Source organism: Mesoplodon bidens, assembly GCF_964165515.1.
Source record: "Mesoplodon bidens genome assembly, chromosome: 11".
Lineage (NCBI taxonomy): Eukaryota > Metazoa > Chordata > Mammalia > Artiodactyla > Ziphiidae > Mesoplodon > Mesoplodon bidens.
This window is the reverse complement of record NC_138167.1, coordinates 77835625-77858969: the sequence shown is the minus strand read 5'-3', so window position 1 is coordinate 77858969 and position 23345 is coordinate 77835625. Positions and strand designations below refer to the sequence as shown.

The window sequence follows — 23345 nt, the reverse complement described above, 5'->3', positions numbered from 1 at the left end:
AACAACTTTTGTTTACCACTTAATCTTACATGAATCAAAATTTAACCAGCCCACAAATGCTGTTAATAATATATATAATATATTAAAGTAAGAAAGGCCATACTGAGTTAGATCAGTGTACAGTGGCCTTGTTATTTCTTGCCCTATTGTTGTTTTCTTGCCTGCCTGGGGCTTAAAAGTACTTTCCAGTAACTCAACCTCAGCCACCACTCTGTTTTGAACCTCTTGACTGTTTCCCATGATGCCAAGGAATGTGCTCTCAAAGAATAACAAGAACTTTCTGGAGCACTGTTTTATTTTGACTAGGTATGCTGTGTGAGAGTCAGATTGCTTTAAAACTCTAAAGATAAGGGATGTGGTATATAGAACACTACAAGTCAATTAATAAAAAGTTATGTTTTCTGGAATCATTTCATTACATGGGAAAATGCTGTAGGCTTAGGTTAGGCAGGCTACAGACCACAGCCTGCCAGGCTTGTTCAAGGAACAGCTAGGGAGTCTCGTGGCTACAGCAGGGTGATCCAGAAAGAAAGTAGTTGGAGGTGAGGGCAAAAAATTAACAGGAGACTGAATATGTGTAGGGCCTTTAAGTGATAGTAAGGACTTTGGTTTTTACTGTCAGTGAAATGGAAAGCCATTGGGAGGTTTAAGCAGGATGACATGACTTAAGTTTTCTTGAGGATTTTTCTGGCTGCCATGTTGAGAATGGACTGTGGGATGGCAGTGGTGAGAGCAGAGGGACTGCAGAGTAGAGTTGGGAGGAGATTGCAAAAATCTGGGCAAGAAGTGATGGTGACCAAGGTGGGAATAGTGTAGGTGATGAGAGGTAGTTGAATCCTGAACACCTTTTGAAGGATTTCAATTCAAAAAGATATATTTTTGAAGAATTACAACTAGATTAGCCTGTGGGACTTGCCAGCAGATCACTCGTGGGATGGGGGTTTGCGGGGGGCGGTGCATGAAGGAGGAAGGGGAGGAATCAAAGATGTCTGTAAGGTTTTGGCCTGAGCAACTGGAAGAACAGAGTTACCATTTACTGAGATTGGCAGAAATGCAGAAGTATGCTGACTTGTGAGGAAGATCAAGAGTTCATTTTTTAAAGACATGTTAAGTTTAGGATACTGAATAGACATCTAAGCACAGATCTCAAGTAGGCAGTTGAATGTAGAGTTTAAAGTTCAGGGGAAAGGTTTGGTTTAAAGATAGTAAATTTGAGACTCATCAGTATATAGATGGTTTTTAAAATTAAGAGACAAGCAATGAAATCACACCTGGGGGTATAAATGTAGAGAGGGAAAATTTCCAAGGACTGACAGCAATATTTAGAGGTTAGAAGATAAGGAATCAGTCAAGGAGGCCAGGAAAGAGTGACAGAAGAACTAAGACCACTTAATGTCCCTTGAAGGAAGTATTTCAAGGAAGGAGTAAACAGTGGAATCAAATGTGTCTGAGACATCAGTCAGATGAAGAATAAGAATTGACCGACACAGAAAGATAGACAAGATGAAAAGGCAGAGGGCTATGTACCAGATGAAGGAACAAGATAAAACCCCAGAAAAACAACTAAATGAAGTGGAGATAGGCAACCTTCCAGAAAAAGAATTCAGAATAATGATAGTGAAGATGATCCAGGACCTCGGGAAAACAATGGAGGCAAAGATCGAGAAGATGCAAGAAATGTTTAACAAAGACTAGAAGAATTAAAGAACAAACAAACAGAGATGACCAATAACTGAAATGAAAACTACATTAGAAGGAATCAATAGCAGAATAACTGAGGCAGAAGAACGGATAAGTGACCTGGAAGACAGAATGGTGGAATTCACTGCTGTGGAACAGAATAAAGAGAAAAGAATGAAAAGAAATGAAGACAGCCTAAGAGACCTCTGGGACAACATTAAACACAACAACATTCGCACTATAGGGGTCCCAGAAGGAGAAGAGAGAGAGAAAGGACTCGAGAAAATATTTGAAGAGATTATAGTCGAAAACTTCCCTAACATGGGAAAGGAAATAACCTACCAAGTCCAGGAAGCACAGAGAGTCCCAGGCAGGATAAACCCAAGGAGAAACACGCCGAGACTTGTAGTAATCAAATTGACAAAAATTAAAGACATAGAAAAATTATTGAAAGCAACAAGGGAAAAATGACTAATGATGAAAAATCTGAAAGAGAAATTAAGGAAACACTCCCATTTACCATTGCAACAAAAAGAATAAAATACCTAGGAATAAACCTACCTAGGGAGACAAAAGACCTGTATGCAGAAAACTATAAGACACTGATGAAAGAAATTAAAGATGATACAAACAGGTGGAGAGATATACCATGTTGTTGAATTGGAAGAATCAGTATTGTGAAAATGAATATACTACCCAAAGCAATCTACAGATTCAATGCAATCCCTATCAAATTATCAATGGCATTTTTTACGGAACTAGAACAAAAAATCTTAAAATTTGTTCGGAGACACAAAAGTCCCCGAATAGCCAAAGCAGTCTTGAGGGAAAAAAATGGAGCTGGAGGAATCAGACTCCCTGACTTCAGACTATACTACAAAGCTACAGTAATCAAGACACTATGGTAGGCACAAAAACAGAAACATAGATCAATGGAACAAGATAGAAAGCCCAGAGATAAACCCACACACCTGTGGTCAACTAATCTATGACAAAGGAGGCAAGGATAAACAATGGAGAAAAGATGGGCTCTTCAATAAGTGGTGCTGGGAAAACTGGACAGCTACATTTAAAATAATGAAATTAGAACAGTCCCTAACACCATACACAAAAATAAACTTAAAATGGATTAGAGACCTAAATGTAAGACTGGACACTATGAAACTCTTAGAGGAAAACATAGAAAGAACACTCTTTGACATAAATCACAGCAAGATCTTTTTTGATCCACCTCCTGGAGTAATGGAAATAAAAACAAAAATAAACAAATGGGACCTAATGAAACTTCAGAGCTTTTGTACAGCAAAGGAAACCATAAACAAGACAAAGAGACAACCCTCAGAATGGGAGAAAATATTTGCAAACGAATCAACGGACAAAGGATTAATCTCCAAAATATATAAACAGCTCATGCAGCTCAATATTAAAAAAACAAACAACCCAATCCAAAAATGGGCTGAAGACCTAAATAGACATTTCTCCAAAGAAGACATACAGATGGCCAAGAAGCACATGAAAAGCTGCTCAACATCACTAATTATTAGAGAAATGCAAATGAAAACTACAATGAGGTATCACCTCACACCAGTTAGAATGGGCATCATCAGAAAATCTACAAACAACAAATGCTGGAGAGGGTGTGGAGAAAAGGGAACCCTCTTGCACTGTTGGTGGGAATGTAAATTGATACAGCCACTATGGAGAACAGTATGGAGGTTCCTTAAAAAATGAAAAATAGAATTACAGTATGATCCAGCAATCCCACTACTGGGCATATACCCAAGAAAACCATAATTCAAAAAGACACATGCACCCCGATGTTCATTGCAGCACTATTTACAATAGCCAGGTCATGGAAGCAACCTAAATGCCCAGCGACAGATGAATGGATAAAGAAAAGGTGGTACATATATACAATGGAATATTACTCAGCCATAAAAAGGAATGAAATTGGGTCATTTGTTGAGACGTGGATGGATCTAGAGACTGTCATACAGAGTGAAGTAAGTCAGAAAGAGAAAAACAAATATCATATATTAACGCATATATGTGGAACCTAGAAAAATGGTATAGATGAACCGGTTTGCAGGGCAGAAATTGAGACACAGATGTAGAGAGCAAACATATGGACACCAAGGCGGGAAAGCCGCAGGGGGGTGGGAGTGGTGGTGTGATGAATTGGGCAATTGGGATTGACATGTATACACTAATGTGTATAAAATTGATGACTAATAACCTGCTGTATAAAAAAATGGTTATCATTAATTTGTGAGAAAATTTTCTAATTATTTTCCTGTATCTAATAAGTTAGTTGTATGCTTTTTTCTTCTTTATTCTCTTAATGTAACTAACTACACTGATTGACTTTAGAAAGTTAAACCTTTCTTGTATCATTGGAATAAACCTTACTTGTCATGATAGATTAAAAAAAAAAAAAAAAGAATTAACCATTGGCTTTGGAAGTGACCTTAACAAGAGTTGTTTTGGTTGACCTGATAGGGATGAAATTCTGATTAAAATGGCTTAAGAGAAAATGGAGAAGAAAAATGGAAACAGCAAGTATGGGCAGTTCTTGAAATAAGGAAGTAGACATAGGTGGAAGGAGGTGTGGGAGCAGAAGGGGAGCTGTTGTCGTCTGGGTTGACGTTGAGCTTAAACAGCCTGTGTGTAGGCAATGCTAGCATGAATGATACAGAAAGGAGGGGAAATGGGTAATGCAAGAGAGAGGATAAAATCGCGAGAGCCCTGCCTTTGAATAGACAGGAGGAGACAGGATTCCGTGCATAAGCGATGAGGTTTGCATGGATAATTCATTCTGGGAAAGGTTACAAGCAAAGATGCACACAGGTCAGTAGATATGGTGGTGGAAGGGTAATGATTTTCTCTTTTTTTCACATAGGTCTTTGGGCTTTATGTCTAAACAAGAGCAATGACGTTCAGCTTCCTTGCCTTGTTTTGAAGATCATGTAGTGTTTATCAGTTGTTTTGTGAATTGCAAGGGGCTGTACATATGCAAGCTGGTATTAAAGGTGTTAGTAGGATGTGAAGTTCCTTTCGTGTTAATTTTTCAAGTTTTTCCCCAAAGAAATAAATTACTCCTTAGCTTAATGTAAAGACCTTCCTCTAGTAGCACAAGGTGCTGTGAGGTGTGTATGGAGAGCAGAGCCTGTAACAGCATGTGAGTCTCTGAGTTAAAGAAAACTTAAAGACTGAAAAGACACAATTTTAAAAAAATGTTGAAGATTATTTGGTACTGATTACCTATAACTAATACTTTTGTAAATGATCCAAACTAATGAAAAACCCAAAGGTCACCTTTAATTCTGACTTTGAAATATATTATGGGCTTTTAATTTGGGGGGTTATAGATTTATACTTCTAAATATGTTTCAAATAATTTGATATTAGGGACTAATTGTGAATTCCTTGTAAACATGCCCTGAGAAGAACCAAACCAGAAGCAGAAATGAATGACCAACAATAGCAACAGTATCTCAATGATAGGTGACATTTAATGAGTACTTGCTGTGTGTTAGACACTCTTATAAGTGCTTTGTATGAATTATGTAATAAATGACTGAGTGAACATGCTGTGCATGGAGGTAAAGGTTAATATGTCATGTGGTTAATTGAGGGCTGAGAGTATAGTACACACGTTTTTAAATGGATAATGGTGCAGTTTGTAAAGGACAACTTTGCTCATTTCATTCATTCATTTATTTTTTACTTATTAAGGGTAAGATCCTGCTAGCTAAGAGTACAACATTGAGTATGGTAGTGTCTCAGCCCTCTAGGTGTAGTGTTGTGTATTAACCTATAGTGTATTTCTTCCAGGTGTGCTGGTAGGATGCTATCCTCAAATATGTATTGTATCAGTGTATTTTTAAATTAATTAATTAATTTATTTATTTATTTTTGGCTGCATTGGGTCTTAGTTGTGGCGAGCGCGGGCTCTTCTTTGTTGTGGTGCACGGGCTTCTCATTGTGGTGGCTTCTCGTGGAGCACGGGCTCTAGGCACACAGGCTTCAGTAGTTGTAGCACGGCGGCTCAGTAGTTGTGGCTCATGAGCTCTAGAGTGCAGGCTCAGTAGTTGTGGCACACGGGCTTAGTTGCTCCACGGCATGTGGGATCTTCCCAGACCAGGGTTCGAACCCCTGTCCCCTGCATTGGCAAGCGGATTCTTAACCACTGTGCCACCAGGAAAGTCCCTATCAGTGTATTTTTGAGTGAGGACTTCAAAGTCTATCTGATCAGTTTCCTTATATCTGTAGCCCAGTGTCATGCACAAAACAGACAACAAAGTAATAATTGTTGGATGAATGAACCAAAGTGACACAAAATTAATGCACTGAATGATAGCCTTCAAGATAACATTAGTTACCTACAGCAGTGGACCAAAATTAAAAGGATGGAATTCAGTAAGAACAAATGTGAATACCAACTGCACAAGCTTAGTTTAGAGGAGCCACAACATAAAGCCTTACTGATTTTCATTGCCTGGACATTTAGTCTGAGTCTGTGTCATGTTGTGACCTCCCTCAAAAGCGATGAATTGATAGTCCCACCTGTCTTACCAGGTCATACCTGGAGGACTGAATACTATACTTTAATATAATCTACCCCTATCCCCTCCTCCCCAAGTTGTGGTTCCAGAGACAGGGAGGCTGATATCAGCTTAGTCCAAAGAAGACATTTCAAATATTTTCAACAGTGTAACAATGAAGTGGCTGTCTTCTGCAGTTAGTGATTGACTTGTCAAATTAGGTACTTAAGAGGGGCTGAGTTTAAATGTTGTAGAAGATGCCTCTGATGTCTCTTCTGTGTGTGAGTCTGTGAACTGGGGACATACATCTGCCATAAGCATTTAGGATATTTAGCTTCATCTGTTTCATATTACTCTCCTTCCACGGTAGCAATGAGTATTACCCAGCAGATCTGCAAGTTGCACCAACCCAGGATCTGCGAAGAAAAGGCAGAGGGCTGGGGGCAGAGGAAATAGAAGAGGAACCTGTTGCCGGAGAGGATGAAGAGTTGGGGGAAGAGCTGGCGCCCCAAGATGAACCCTCACAAAAGAAAAAGACAAGAAGAGCTGCAGCCAAGTAAGTTCAGCGTTGCTGAAAGGTTACAGATCCACGGATCTGTGGAGGAGGAGCGGGAAGAGACCTCTTGTGACCTCCTGTGAAACAGTCTTTGACAAGATGAATTACTCAGATAATTATTTACCAAAGTGCTGAATCTTCCTGAGATTTTCTTTTACAACCTGAAGAAAACTGCCAGTGTTCTGAGTTTTTTCTTCGCTTGCTTACTGTTTATTTTTTCTTGTTTAGCCACAGAATGTTAGAGTTTGGGGACTTTGGAGTCATCTGATCGTACCACCTTTTTATAGATGAGAGCACTGGGGCCTGGAGCAGTTAAATGCCCTTGACCTTTGTCGTTCACTTTCATAGCATCGGGACATTATGTTCGTGTGCTGGGGCAACACAGAATGGAACATCTTTTCCCTTATAAATAAGTGCATCAGCACTCTTAACTTTGCCTTTTGACTTCTTTCCTGATTACTTTCGGCTTTCTTTTTTTTATGCTGTTAAATTCTCTTTCTGACTCTCTGGATTACTCATTTACCTGAATTGTTAGAAACGTTAGAAAAAAGAAGTGACTCTGCTTTCAGAAGGTACTCCAGCTTACTTGAATATTGTCTGAATTGGGGTGTCAGAGATCCACCAGACTGATGCTGCTGTGTTATTTTAACACTTGACATCTCAATCTGATATGCACATGTGTTGAGTCTTTCCCATGAGCCGTTTGTTAGCTCATCATTCAGCAACTGTATCGAGGTCCTTTTGCTAAGTGCTGGGCAACAGAGATGAATGGTACCTAGCTTCTGCAGAGCTAGAAGCTCAGTCTCATGCCTGGTGAAATATTTTAACGGAAGTATTTTTAAAGGAGTTACAGGAGCACAGTAAAAAAAATGACTTAATTCTATCACAAAGGGAAGACTTTTACAAAGGGGAGGGTACCTTTGAAGCTGCAAGACAAAAGTTTGCCAAGCACAGAAGGGCTTACCAGCTAATGGAAATAGTGTATAAAGCACAGGAGTTTATATACTAAGATCATGGCTAAGCTTCATGGAACCATAGTTCCTTCTCTGCTCCTACCTTCTCACAACTCTGAGCATTCTGTCCCCTACTACTTCCTCTAAGACAGAGATTGCTGTTTTCGTCTTTGTATCCTTCAGCATAACAGCTATCCAAAGGTTTGTCCTTGTGTTTATTTGTTGAATAAACGAATAAGTGATTCATGCATTCATACCTCTTCCATTCTCACCCCTGGACCTTTGCTATGTCCTTCTTTCTGCAGTCCCCTTTGCCTCATTGCTGCCAAGTGAAATTCTAGTCATACTTCAAGGCACAGTTCTCATTCTGCTTCTTCACTGAAGCTCTTCCTGTCTTTTAAACTAGAAGTTATCTTACCCACCTTCAAACTTTGATAACAGTTGTTCATACCTCTAATCAGGTGCTGCTCCTTGCCTTGGGTACTAATTTTTTTTATAAATCATCTATGTAAATTAAAAACTCTTTAAAAATACGTTCCATGTCTTAATTAATTTTCCTGCCCCCTGTAGCCAAACCTAGAATGTTGCTAGCATTCCCCATCATTGAAAATGTAAGGAAATGGATAATCACATTCTTGGGGCCATCTCAGTATATTCATAACCCAATTTTATAATCCATGGAACACGTTCCTCACTGGCAGGTATTTAATGAGAATGTGAAAATTAGCTCCTGTTCTCTTTGTCTCCTGAAGGCTACATGGCACATAAAAAATAATAAATGTTGAGGGAAGGAGTGTATGTTTCAGTAGGAGATTTTAAAAATTTATTTGTAAAACTGCAAAGGCTCAGTGATAAGTAATTACAGAGACATTGTATCAGTCAGAGCTTTCCAGAGAAACAGAACCAGTAGAATGGAGATATATATGGGGTGTGTGTGTGTGTGGAGAGTATTGTTTTAAGGAATTGGCTCACGTGATTATAGGAGCCAGCAAGTACAGAATTTGTTGGGCAGATAGCAGGTTGGAAACTCAGGCAGGATTTGATGCTTGTAGTCTTGAATGTGAAGTTCAAAGGGTAGGATTTCTGTGTGACAGTCTTACGGCAGAATTCCTTTTCTGAGAAACATCAGTTTTTGCTCTTATAGCTTTCAGTTGATTGGATGAGGCCCATCCACATTATTGAGGGTAATCTCCTTTATTTAAAGTCCACTAGTTGTAGATGTTAACAACGTGTACAAAATATTTTCATTGCAACACCTAGATTAGTGTTTTGTTACATAACTGGGTACTGCAACTTAGGTCGACACATAAGACTAATCATCACAGGCATTTAAGCTAAATATAAATAATAGTGCTTCCCTTACCCCTATTTCTCTACAATATCTTAAAGAGGTCATAATTTCCAGCCATTTTTCTCTACATTAACTAGTAGGGCTTTCAGAGTTGTGCTTTCTTTTGCCTAAAACAGAGAAATGCGTTGTTTGCTAAACCCTTGGGAGCTGAAGCACCACAACTTGTGGTCTTTCATTCAATCCTCGCAGAAAATCTGGGAGGTCTTGTCCTTGTCAAGATGAGGAACCTGAGACTCTGAGACATTCAGTGACTTTCCCCAAAGTCAACAACAGCTCAGAGTGGCCGAACCACACATGCAGCTTGGTTCCCACCTCTCTTCACTTCTCCCTGCTTAAGTATTTTTAAAGCCTCGTGGAGTCTATGGATTAGGAAGTTGAGCATGTTAATGCAGTAGAAGCGCTCTTCTCGTTCGTCTTGGTAGATGATGGGGTTTGTCCGAGGCAACCCCATCTTCAGATTTAACTTTTACCACAGAACATTGCTCTTTCTTCCTCCTTCTTGGTAAGCAAGAGCCATGGTTACCCAAACTTGGACCTCTGTTGCCTGACATCAGTTTTTATGTTATATAAAAGTGAGGAAGTGTATATTTTTCCACTTTCCTGTCTACTGCATAGGAACTAGATAAGGAATCCTTCCAAAAATTATCTGTGTTCAATTTTGGAACGTATTACCATTTTGATTACTTTCTTTCTACATTTGGTTTAATTTATGGTTTATTCTGAGGACATCCTGAATGATTTTCTGGGGTGGGGAGCCTGGATTTCAGGGGAGGACCTGCCTGAGATTTGGAATTCCTGGAGAATGATTCCCTAAATGCAAATAATTAAAACTTGTCTGTGTAATTAACAGTGACGCTGTAGTCAAGGTGTTCAGGGTACCTGTCAGCGACTAAAATTAGTGGGTACTGTCATCTCAAGAAAATAATGTCTGTTCTTTAATTCTGTTTTTTTCTGTTTTTCTCGGGGTTTTTTTGTTTGTTTTTTGTCTTTTAGGCAGTTAATTGCTCATTTGCAAGTTTTCTCTAAGTTTTCGAATCCACGAGCCTTATATCTGGAATCCAAATTACATGAGCTGTATCTTCAGGTAAGTAAAATAAATTCCTGCCACTACGGTTACTTGTGAACTCTCATCTCCCTTTTTCTTTGCCAAAATAACTTCTAGGTTTTCCGTGATTGTTGGAATAGGGCCCATATCTACACTTTTAAGTCTAATTTTTTTTTAATTAACAGATATTTTCTGTATCTTGAGAAACAGTTTTACACAGTTCTAATTTAGCGGATTTTTAAAGAAAGTTGGGGTGACTAAACATTGATCAGCTGTATTAACAGTGAGTATAACAAAGCGTTAGTTTTCTAGTGAGAATTCGTTTTTAGAAGGGAGTGAGGGTTTATGCCGAGAGAGCTGCTACTTTTCACTGCTAGGCAAGTTAGCCTTATGGAGCACCAGGGTTTCAGGATCTTTTCGACTGAATGAAAAACGATAGAATAATAGTCCGTGGAAATCACAATATATGACCTTGAATTCCAAAAAACGTTGCAGAAAAAGATTAACGTCAGAAGCAGATTGGATGTCATTCTAAACCATCTGGGGAAACGAGATTTTCTCTTTTCATTTGGATGTTTTTTAAATGAAACATGTTATTTCATCAGAATTTGTCCTTGTTTTGCCCGTAATTCAGATATAACTTGTTCGTAGAGCCAGAGCTCAAAACTCTCAGTTGTCCACAGGAAACAAAATTCTGAACTGACTGATCAGAGAGGCTTCAGAGCCAGGTCTTCTCTCCTGGCATCTTCCTGACTGCTCTTGCCTTCACGGTATTAGAAGAGCTCTGTCTCGTCACAGGACCAGCCCAGTTGGTGTAAACCTAGATTCATGTAGGGAATTGGCCTTGGCCAAAAGACAGACCTGAGAATCCGGCCTGTGGGAGGCAGGTGTCAGAGTTGTGTTTCTGTTTTGTTCTTTGCATATATTCTGTTCATCTTCCTTTACCTCCAGGAAAATGTAAAGCTATTATCAGGAATCATCCTTAACCCACGTCTAAGAATTTAGATTCTAAGAATTTTAATTGAGCAAATTAGTACAGGTAAATTGTGATCCCATAGTATGTGTATATCTGACTTCCTTAATTTATTCTATAAAATATCATTCCTAGTTGTTGCTACACCAAGATCAAATGGTGCAAAAAATAACACTGGATTGCATAATGACATATAAACATCCACATATCCTCCCTTACAGGTAAGTTATTTGAAGCTAAAGAAATATTTGGGGGGCTGATTTTTAATCTTTCTACCAGACATCTTCTTATAAAGTAATTTTATAAAGGCCTAGGAAATTTCCCTCCTTTCTAAGGTGATCATAATGCTATTTTCAGGTAAGAAATGAAAACTGGAAGTATATTTTTTTGTTAAGAGTGCTTCTCCATAGATAATAAGGTAGGAGAGAGAATATTAATTGAAAAGTATGTGTTGAGGTGGCTGTATCATTTCTTCTTGCTTATACAATGTCATAAAATCTTGGTGATTACTTAGGGAGTCATCATAATCACACCCTAAGAACTGAAGAAAGCTTTCATATTATGCTTTTATAAACAGCTGAATTATTGACTAACCCCTTATAATCCCTTTTACCTTTTAAAATTTGAAAACTTGCCATTTTGGAAGGTGTTTGTGTGAAGACTTTCCTTTATGGATGTCAGCTACAGTATAAACTATTCTTAATACCTATTTCATTTATAGTTCATTTATGTATAGTACTCTATTATATTTTTTTAAAAAGTATTATTGATTAAGTGATGATTTGTGCTGAATTCTATTTTTAAAGGGAAAGCTTACAAAGATTGCTTGAAGACAGAAGCTTTAAGGAAGAGATAGTGCATTTTAGCATTTCTGAAGATAATACAGTAGTGAAAGCAGCCCACCGAGCAAATCTGTTTCCTATTCTGATGAGGTATTTACACACTTTCAAAACTGATTTTTTAAAAGTTGGTCACAAAAACAGTTGTGAGTATCGTATTATGATTCTTTCAGCAATTGTAATGGAATATTTCATTTTGAATTTTATTTAATTATTTACTTTTAAAATTGGTCTTTTGGGGAAGTCAAATTGTTATAGAGACTTACTTTAAATATTTTGTCCCTAACATGAGGAAGGATCTTGCCATGGTGTTATTTTAATAATAGTGTTGAAATTAAATCCAGTATTTCTCTAAGGTTTGCTATTGAGAAATAGTATAAATAATTCATTTGTTTGGTATGTAACTAATTATGAGATATAAAAACTATTGATTTGTTTTATTTAACCATCCACGTTACAAAACTTTATTACTAGTTTTCATAGTTTTCATTGGATTTTCTGGGTCAAAAAATAATAGTGAATAACAGTCATCGGTCAGGTTGTTAGTCCCCTGTTTCAAAACCCTTTGAGACCCCATTTTATTGAGTGTAGCAAAGGGAATCCTTACTACGCCTTTAAGGGCCTGGTATGACCTAGGCCAGACCCACCTCTCTAACGGCACCTCTTCCATTTACCACCCCACTCAGAGCCCATTGCACAACCTTTCTTCACAATTCTTAGTCATCCAGCGTAGCCTCTTTTCTTATTGTGTATCTCCCCTGCTAGAAGGCAGACTCCATGGCTCTTAGTAAATAGTGGTCAAATGAATTTTGTGTTCTCTTTTATGATATAAATCCCACTTTTTCTGTGTTTTAATTTACGAATTCCTTACAGAGCCTAGAAGAATTAACTGGTAGTAGTGCTTGGGTTATCCTTGTCTTGCTACTGGCTTTAGCAGTAATGTTTGTAAAGCAGTCGTTCTTAAAGTGTGGGCTGCTCCTTCCTGGTGGGGGCTGTCCCAGAGATGTTCTCAGGAGGTCCACGAGGTTAAAACTTTTTTCATACTACTACTAAGACATTACCCTTTCCATCGTGCTAACATTTGTGCTCACCAGGCAAAAGCAATGGTGCGTAAAACTCCGGGTGCCTTAGCATGAATCAGGACAGTGGCTCCCCACTGTGCTAGCCATTCTTCATCGCCACAGACCTGGAGTTTAAAAAAATAAAATAAAAAGCTGGTTTCATTCAATGCCCTTAGATGAACCTTGAGCCTTGAGTACTTGTCTTTTTATTATTCTATATGCAAAAATGGGAGGTATGCATAAGACACTTCTGCTGCTCACTTGTTCCCATGGAATTTTTTTCATGTTTTCCAAGTAACTGATGCATGTTACAGGATCATTCATGGGTAAAGATCTGTTCAAAGTGCAAGATAGACAGATGGATTTTAATGTAACAGAGTTCACAAAGTTCACTGATATGGTTTCAGATTCCACCTTGCAACCAGCCTTTAAGAAACTGCTTCCTGTTGAGGTTTGGTGTAGTATCAAAGTGGAATATCCACAATTATCTGAAAAGAATTATCTGAAAGTTTATAAAACATTTTTCTCTTCTCCAACTACATATCTGTGTAAGGCTGGATTTTCTTCAACCACAATATATTGCAACTGATTGAATGCGGAAGCAGATATGAGAATTCATTTATCTTCTAATAAGCCAGGCAATAAAGAAATTCAGAGGAAAAAAAAAAGTAAAACAATGCCTCTAGTCTCACTAATTTTAGGAGGGACAGGTTTGGAATATATAACTAATTTTTATTAGAAATGTTACTTTTGCTAACTTGTTTTAACCTGTGCTATGATAAATATCAATAGATAAAACTCACGTATACAAAAGCTCTCCAATAATATTTAAGATTGAAAAGGGATCCTAATATTGAAGAGTTTGAAAACCATTGTCTTTAAATTTTGAATATTAAGTCAGTAGTTTTATCATGCTCAGAAAGTAGCTTTTATTACTATGTTATTTAGTATTTCTGCTAAATGGATGTTGAATTTTATTAGAATGACTATTAACCATGTATTAAAATGATCATATTAACTTTTTTCTATGAGCTATCGATCTGTATTAATCTAATAGATTTTACTAATGATTCTTTCTTGCTTTCCTGGGATAATCCTTATTCAGCTTTAATATCGTTTTAATGCAGCACTGGGTACTGTTTTCAGAAATGTCGTGGGGTTTTTTCCCCCAGTTATTTATTTATTTATTATTACTGAAGTATTTATAATATTGTGTTAGTTTCAGATGTACAGCAAAGAGATTCAGTTATATAGTTGCCTGTGCTATACAGTAAATCCTTGTTGCTTATCTATTTTATGTATAGTAGTTTGTATCTGTTAATCCCCAACTCCTAATTTATCCTCCTCCCCCTCCCTTTCCCCTTTGGTAATCATAAGTTTGTTTTCTATGCCTGTGAGTCTGTTTGTTTTGTATATAGATTCATTTGTATTATTTTTTAGATTCCACGTATAAGTGATATCATTTAATATTTGTCTTTGTCTGACTTACTTCACTTGGTATGATAATCTCTAGGTCCATCCATGTTGCTGCCAGTGGCATTATTTCATTCTTTTTTATAGCTGAGTAATATTCATATATATATATATACACACACACACTATATATATATATATATATATATATATATATATATACATATATATATATATATTTATGTTTATATATACACACACGCCACATTTTCTTAAACCAGTCATCTGTCGCTGGACACTTAGGTTGCTTCCGTGCCTTGGCTACTGTAAATAGTGCTGCTATCAACATTGGGGTGCATGTGTATTTTCAGAAAAATTAGAGTTTTCTCTGGATATATGCCCAGGAATAGGATTGCTGGATCATAAGTTAGCTCTATTTTTAGTTTTTAAGGAACCTCCATACTGTTCTCCATAGTGGCTGCACCAATTTACATTCCTACCAACAGTGTAGGAGGGTTCCCTTTTCTCCACACCCTCTCCAGAATTTATTATTTGTAGACTCTTTGATGATGGCCATTCTGACAGGTGTGAGGTGATACCTCATTGTGATTTTGATTTGCTAGAAATGTTGTGTTTTTTGTTTCTAGGCAATATTGGTATGTAGTTTATTTCTCTTCCTTAATCCATCTTGATATGACAACTATACCACCTTCATAAATGAAAAAGGACTGTTTCCTTCTTTCTCTCTGCTGTGAAACTATATCACGGGGATTGTTTTTCCTTGAAAGTTTAAAAAATTCATCTGTAAAACTATGTGAGCTCCAAGTTTACTGATCTATTCAGGGTTTCTTAAGTTCCTTTTGCTTATTTATATGTGTGTTTTTTCCAGAAAATTATCCATTTAATTGAAATCTTTCCAGTTTCCTTATTTTACCTATAGTTATGCTCTTATTTTACTTCCTTTTAATCTATATATTCTTGTTTTCATTTTTCCTTGATTAGACTTATCTCTGGCTTGCCTATTTTATTGCTTTTTTTCTCTTCCAAAGAACTACCTTCTAGTTATTGTCTTTATTATTTCCTTCTTCCTGCTTCTCTTAGCCTTGTGTTTGTTGTTGTTATTTTAAATTTTCCATATTAAATATCTAATTTTTATTTTCATTCTTCCTTGTTTTAGAATGTATCCATTTAAATCTGTTGAGTTACTATTCTAGCCTTTTAGGAAAATGAAACAACTGTGTTTTAGGGTTAATGTGCAGATAAATAATGTTTTAGGATGAATGTGCAAACAAATAACATTCTTTGGACTTTTTAGAATTTTGTATGGCCGAATGAAGAATAAGACTGGGAGTAAAACTCAGGGGAAATCTGCTTCTGGCACCCGCATGTCCATCATTCTGAGGTTCCTCGCTGGGACCCAGCCTGAAGAGATCCAGATATTCTTAGACCTGCTATTTGAGCCTGTGAAGCACTTCAAGAATGGTAGCTATCAACTAGCTGCCTCTCTGCATGCATGTTGTCTGCTCAGACCTCTGCTGTCTCAGGCTGTTTCCCACGCTCTTGGGCATCTTTCTAAGGGGGTCACTCTTCCTAATCTCGAAGGTGGTCTTTTTGCTGACATGCAGTTTTTTTTAAACTTTGATTGAATTAGGTGGAGCTAATAAATGATCCTGGGGATTATCATCATCCCTGTGCTAATAAGCCCCTGATTAGAAAATGTGTATTTTTTGTTGTTATTGTACATTTAGGCCATTTGAAAAATGATACTTATCCATATATGATGAATAAGTTTCTCCTTAGAAACTTAAAGCATGCTGCAAAATTAATCTTAATTGCCTTGGCATGTATTCATTCACTGAATCATTCATCTATTGCGTAACGATTTGTTGAATACCTCCTGCGCCCCAGACACTCTGTTGAATATAGAAAAATGAGGATTTATAATCTCTGCTCTCAACCTCACAGTCTAAACAAAGTGGATTAGTAAGTGTATACAATGAGCTGTGATGCTCTGTGGTATGTTCTCCAGTATGCGATCTTAGTAATTAATAGTGATAATAATGGCTAACATCTACTGAGTTCCTACTTCATGCCAGACATTATGACAGGCCCTTTACGTATAACTCAGTTGACTGTTAAAACAGCCACATTAGGTTTCAGTACTTGATTGTCCCCATTTTATACATAAGGAAATTGAGGCTTAGAGAGGTAAGTGTTTTTTGCCCATGGTGAACCTGGTATTTGAACACAGATCTTCCCAACCATAGTATCTCTGCTCTAGTCTTAAAATTGCTTTGTTTTGGGCAAACATAGATATTTATTTATAGGGTAATGTGTTGCTTTCCCCCCCTGCCTCGGGGGGTGGGGGAGAGGAAGGGATGATAGATATAGCTGTTAAAAGGTTTTCATTCAGTGTAATATGGTCCTGTGGAGGAAGTTGGCTGTAATGAATAGAAGAGTTTTTGTTCAGTGTAATAGCCTCTGTTGTAAGAGGGTAGCTATTAATGATACCCTTATGGATAGACTGTTTTGGTGTATGAATCAGTAAGCTCATGATCTCCTACCAGGTGGTTTGAAGTAAAGTTCAAGCAATAACAATTCAAGTCTCTTAAGTAAATTATGAAATCAATATGGTACCTGTTTATAAAGGACCATTGTTTTATTTATTTATCAGGGGCTGCAAGAGAAATAAAACACTTGATTCTCAGCCTTAAAGGAGCTTATAATGTAACAAGACATTTTCCTTGAAATGGCTGAAGATAGCATAGTCCATGAAAGCTGAGAGGGAGAAAATGTGTGGAAAGTTGATGGATGGAATAAAATGGAATTCCTTAGGTTTTGAGGAATAGTATAAATAGGGTGAGAATTGGGCTTAGAGGCTTCGTTCTGTCACAAGTTTCTTACTTTCCTTTACTCCTCAGTTTCCTCATCTATAAAATGATAGTAGTACAAGCTATCACATCTAGCTCATTGAATGTTGGGTAAGAATCAAAAGGAGAAAGATACAAGTAAAGTACATTATCATCTATAAATCATTATAACAGTAGAAAATGCCGTATTACTGAGGGAAAGTGAAAGGAAGCTATAATTATAAATAGTAACAAACTAATATTTCCCTTCCCATGCTATCTCTGCTCCTCTCTGTTTCACTAGGAGAATGCCATTCTGCTGTCATTCAAGCAGTAGAAGATTTGGATTTGTCTAAAGTTCTTCCTTTGGGTCGTCAGCACGGTATCTTAAATAGCCTTGAGATAGTATTAAAGAACATTAGTCATCTGATCAGTGCATACTTACCAAAGATTTTGCAGATACTGCTCTGCATGACCGCAACTGTATCCCACATCCTTGATCAACGAGAAAAGGTGAGAGAGATTCACTTTACACACTTGCTTCTAGGGTAAAAGTCTGTGTCTTACTTGGGAAATTGGTTGGGGCCTGAATATCTAACATCCTTCTAGGTTAATTCTTTCTTATGTAAAGTATCTCTTTATTTATTTATTTTTTAAGTATTTGTCTTTCTTTCTTTTTTTTAATTTAATTTAATTTATTTATCTTTGGCTGTCTTGGGTCCTCGTTGCTGTGCGTGGGCTTTCTCCCGTTGCGGCGAGAGGGAGCTACTCTTCATTGCAGTGCATGGGCTTCTCACTGCAGTGGTTTCTCTTGTTGCAGAGCACGGGCTCTAGATGCGCGGGCTTCAGTAGTTGTGGCGCGTGGGCTCAGTAGTTGTGACTCGTGGGCTCTAGAGTGCATGACCAATAGTTGTGCCTCACGAGCTCTAGAGTGCAGGCTCAGTAGTTGTGCCTCACAGGCTTAGTTGCTCTGTGGCATGTGGGATCTTCCCAGACCAGGGCTCGAACCCATGTCCCCTGCATTGGCAGGTGGATTCTTAACCACTGCACCACCAGGGAAGCCCAAGCATCTCTTTAAAATGGCCTTCCCTACAATGGGAATCTTCACTGTTATAAATATTTATGAATAGCTAGAAAATGCTGATTATAGCAAGTGTCTATTTAAAAAGGAGGTGAAATGGTAGGGAGGGGGTTAGTTCTGTATACATCTCAGAACAAAGTCAGAGGTCGTTGAGCTGATGTTTCTTAGATCTTAATTTCAGGAACCTAAAAGTGTAGGGCATCTTCTAACTCTCATTTAATTCAAAGTGGTTGGAGAATGAATAGAATACTGTTAGCACTGTCCTTGTTATTTTGAGAGAGAGTTTCCCAGACCTCTTTTAAAGGTAAATGCTTGCCTATTGTAAGTGCAATGTTTTAAGTAAAGGTAAGTAGCAAGATCGGGCAAGACAAGTCAGCTAGCTAACTGCCAGGAGGCTTCGTGAGTTGGTGCTTAGGAAATGTTTTCTGAATTATATTCAAGACAGTATATTTATGTTTTGTTGAAACAGGTATGTGGACATAAGTATACTCATTGGAGTTTAGGGAAACTTAGTATGTTTATGGACTGACTGAAGGCTTGTTGGAGAAAATGGGACTTGAAGTGAAAACCCAGACTCAGATGTCTGCTGTCGATTCTCAGTTAATGACAAATAGGCACAGTTTTAATTTGGCTAAAGTTCATCGCATTTGTTTTAGGGATATGCCTGATGAACTGCCTCTCAAATACAGTCATAACTAAAAATCGACAGCCAAAGTTTTACACTGCTTTTTCAGGCTATGCATGGATATAAATCTGCTTTAGTAATGAAATAATATTCTCTGGTTAACAAGATCTACAGATTTAGATTATACCTTCCATTTTGCTTGGCACTATTTTATTTTCATCCTTCTTTCATTCATTCCTTCAACAAATGTTAATTGAGCCCCTACTGTTTGTCAGGCACTGTGCTAAGCATTGGGATGAAGCAGCAAACAAAAGTTCCTGTCCATTTAATTATACAGTGAATACTTATTTCACACCTACTATCTCCCAGACATTGTTGTAAGTGGAGAACGAGGTGGTTAGGACTCCGTTTCCTGGGGAGAAGACTATAGATAAATACAAAAATAATCAGAATAATGCCAGATGGTAAGTTCTAAGAGGAAAATAAACTCAGGAGGCTCCTCTGCAGACCTCTTAAAATCCTTCTCTGTGTCGCTGTCTCTTCTCCAGTACTCGGCCCTGTGACTTCTAGCCACCTTGGCCTCCCCAAGTCGCACAACTGTCTCCTCATTTTAAGAAGATTGGGCTCTTCCTTTCCACACCAAGGCCTGAAACTCTGCAGGCAGGAAGCCGGGGAATGTGTAGGACTCATCTCATCTGTTTCCCCTCTCTCAGGGATTACTGTCCTCTGTTGCCTGCTGTCCAGTGTCCAGAAATCATTGTTTCATATATTCTGTTAAGCTTTTTAGTGTCTTGAGAGGGGAGAATAAAATCTGGTCCCTGTCACTCCATCTTGACTAGAAGCAGTAAAACCACGCTAAAGGAGCAGGCAGAACAGTCCTCTGACTAACACAGGGCTGGGAACAGTTCATGTTCCCAATAGCCAGAGCAGAAACCTCATGAGACCTGGGGCATCAGGGAGAGTCCTTGGAAGGGGATTGCCTCAGTAGTGGAGCCAGATTAGCCCAAGCATAAAGGCTGCTATGACACCACCTAACAAAGCTTAAGAAGATCAAACCTTTTCCTAAATTAACTGCATCCCTGTTCAGAAACTTTTAGATGATTTAAATGAAACTAGAATTCACAGTGTCTGACATCCAGTCAGGTGTTACCAGGCCTGCAAAGAAAGGAAGATTTTGCCCATAATGAAGAGAAAAACCAATGGATAGAAGCAGACCCAGAAATGACACAAGTAGTAGAATCAGACAAGGACATTAAAACAGCTGTTAGAAGTACACTCCATATATTCACAAAAGTAGAGGAAAGCATGAGTATGCTAGGGAAAGACATAAAGAAATAAAGAATTTAAAATAAAATGAGGGAATGTGGTAGGAAGTGACCCATCTGGAGGTGGATGGGTGCTGCTTTTACTAGGTGTTCAGGGCCATCTCTAAAGAGGTGATATTTGAGCTGACACCTCCCCAGCCACTGGAAGAACATTTCAGGCAGAGAAACTGACTAGTAGTACAGAGTCCTGAGGTGGAACATTCTTGACACATCCTGAGAAGAGACAGAAGGCTGAGGTGGCTAGAGCACAAGGAACAAGATGTGTAAGATGAGGTCAAGAGGTGGGTAGGGCCTCGTAGGCTATGACGAGGAGCTGGATTTACTCTGAAGTGTACTCGGAAACCTCTGAGAGGTTTGAAAGCAAGGGAATGACAAGGCCAGTTTGATGTTCCAAAACTGTCGCTTTGCTTGGTGGAAAGAGGCTGTGTAGGGCCAGGAGTGGAAGCTGAAAAGGGGTCTTAGAAGTTTTTTTGTCTGTGTTGCATGAGAGCTTCAGGGCCATAGAGAGAATTGTGTGAGAATTTTAGTTTTTACCTTATAGTGAGGGATAGTGACTACCTATACATGGCTATGTTAAGTCATGAAACGCTACAGGTTGTATAAACCCTCTGTAAGTCCTCTGACTTTCTGGTTAACTTAGAAGACGTTACTCAGGAATGCAGCCTTTCTCCTGAGTCAACAATCAGTAACTCAAAGGATCATTTATGCAATTTCACAGTTCATTAGACAGCAAGGTGCTAGCCTTCCAGACACGTAGGAGCTTTCTTTTCTGTTCTGTTCTTCTTCTTTTTTTTTTTTTTTTTAATTCTTGGACAAGTCCAAGGAATTCCTTGAGGTTCTGTAATGAATTATTGCACGGTAATATGCTCAAGTGAGTTAAAGTTCTACATTTGTGTGTTTGAGCTAAGTTACACATTTACTTTTTTATATCTTTCAGATCCTCCAGGGCATTGACTGACACTGAAATAGGTGTCTTGAGGGTTCTTGAGGGTCGTTTTGGTTTGTGTTTGTTTTTGTACATTTAAGCAATGAAGTAATTCATAAATGTCCATAAACTCAGTCATATGGACTGTTCCTCTAGGAATTAAAGTCTCCAGTTGCTCATTTTCAGGATTTTTCTCCAGTTTACTCAACAATTACTGAGAAGTCTGGGCAGCTGATTACAAAAGAGAAGAGTACATGCAGATCCTACTTGATTGGATGGGAATAGGGGAAAGGGAGGGGTCTGACTTGGTGTCATGTTTGCCAAGGTTAGTTTCTTACTACTCTGGGGGATCGTGATACCATGCTTTTTCAAATATCAGTAATAGTTTCTATTTGTCACCAAACGTGATCTAGCAGATAATGAAAATATTGCCAGTAGAACTGAAGCAGAACAGAATGGCTTGTAATTGTGTCACCTTCTTATGCTTGCCTGTCATCTCCTCTCTTTGTAACTTGTATAATGAGGTAATTAGCTAAAAGTGAATGGTAGAAACTTGATGGGTATGTGAACTATCATGATTCCTCAGACTTTTGCATAGCAAAGTAATGGCATCCTTGTTCATATTCTCTTGAATTTAAAATGTACAGTTTCAGAAAAGTAAAACAATGTAGAATACAAAACAGCTGTTCCCACTGAGATTTTGTTTTTCCCTAAGGACACAGTGTGATTTTACTGGGCCTGATAATAGAACACATCTCACCACTTGGTTTTTTTAAGTATGCTTTCCCCTCTTGTTCAGTAAGAAAAGCAATATGACTTACTCAGTTGGCGTTTCCATGTGGATCAGAGCTTCATAACAGGATCCCAGCTTGATTCTTCACCACCTGAGCAGAAGTGCCTCCCTGAGGAGTCGAGAATAAAAGCGATATCTTTTTAATAGAAGATCTTTATTTTACAGATACAGCTGAGGTTTATTAACCCACTGAAAAATTTAAGACGTCTTGGCATCAAAATGGTAACTGATATCTTTTTGGATTGGGAGTCCTATCAGTTCAGAACAGAAGAAATTGATGCTGTATTTCATGGTGCAGTTTGGCCCCAGGTAAAGCTTGATTTCTGTGTTCTGCCTGGACACCTTCTGCTTTTTCTTTTAATACTGCTTCACCAGCACAGTCTGCACCCAGCCACAAATGCTAATCCGGGTCTTTTCTTTCACATCAAGCCTTTCTTTGCTTCTGCAAGTTTTAGAACACTTTTCTTTACCTCCACCACCACCTAAAGCTCCAGAGCTAGTTTCTCCAATACCATAGTGTTTATACTTAAGGCTAATTTGAATATGACTGTTGTCTCTTAAGCAAATGTACCCTAACTTTTGTAGCACCTCACATAGTATGCCTCTGGGTTTTGACAAGCATGAGGGAAAATACACAGGGTTTTTTCTTACTTATTTCCTTGTTTGATTTCTCTGGTTGTCCCCACTTGGTGATAATAACTGGTGTAGTTATAGCTAAGACTGTAGAAGAGACTTGATTTTAGGAAAGATTGCTCACTACTCAGTTTGTCCTTTAAATGTTTATCTCTTAGCTCTTTTATCCTCTGGTGTGATTTCTGTTCTTGTTCTGCTTTTCAGTTGTTTGGTTTTTTTCTACGATTCTGTGTATGTTCTTATTTTGTATTCTGTTTTTATTTTGTGTCCTAGATCAGCAGGCTTGGATCTGAGAGTCAGTATTCTCCTACTCCTCTACTGAAGCTAATTAGTATCTGGTGCAGAAATGCAAGGTATAATTTTTTTTTTTTTTTTTTGGCCTTTAAAAAGGGCAGTGTTTTAGACTAACTGGTCAAGGGAACTAATAGTGTAATTTATGCTCTTACCACACCGTGACCTACTTTCAGTGCAGTTAAAAAGAATAAGGCAGTTGAATCTCAAAATACATAGTTTGAAGAAAAATACAAGTTGCTGAATAATAGGTGTAGTGTGTTCCAGGAAAAATGCTTTTATATGTGTATGTATGTGTGTATAAATACAAAATGAAATAGAAAATGGATCAAGGCTACATGAGAAACAATGTCACCTTAGCATGTGGAGGTTTAGTGAGCTGGAGAGAGGAAGGGAGACTTTTCATGA

General features: G+C 38.0%; 1 protein-coding gene across 1 annotated transcript in view; it reads left to right on the top strand.

Moving 5' to 3' along the window:
- The window catches only part of UTP20 (UTP20 small subunit processome component), a 93542-nt gene that overhangs the window by 29861 nt on the left and 40336 nt on the right, over positions 1-23345 (top strand). The window contains exons 22-29 of the mRNA XM_081248276.1: positions 6595-6780; positions 10078-10168; positions 11238-11323; positions 11909-12034; positions 15731-15897; positions 17569-17777; positions 22179-22322; positions 22920-22999. Of these exons, the coding sequence (XP_081104402.1) occupies positions 6595-6780; positions 10078-10168; positions 11238-11323; positions 11909-12034; positions 15731-15897; positions 17569-17777; positions 22179-22322; positions 22920-22999 (1089 nt within the window). The remainder of the gene's footprint in view (positions 1-6594; positions 6781-10077; positions 10169-11237; positions 11324-11908; positions 12035-15730; positions 15898-17568; positions 17778-22178; positions 22323-22919; positions 23000-23345) is intronic.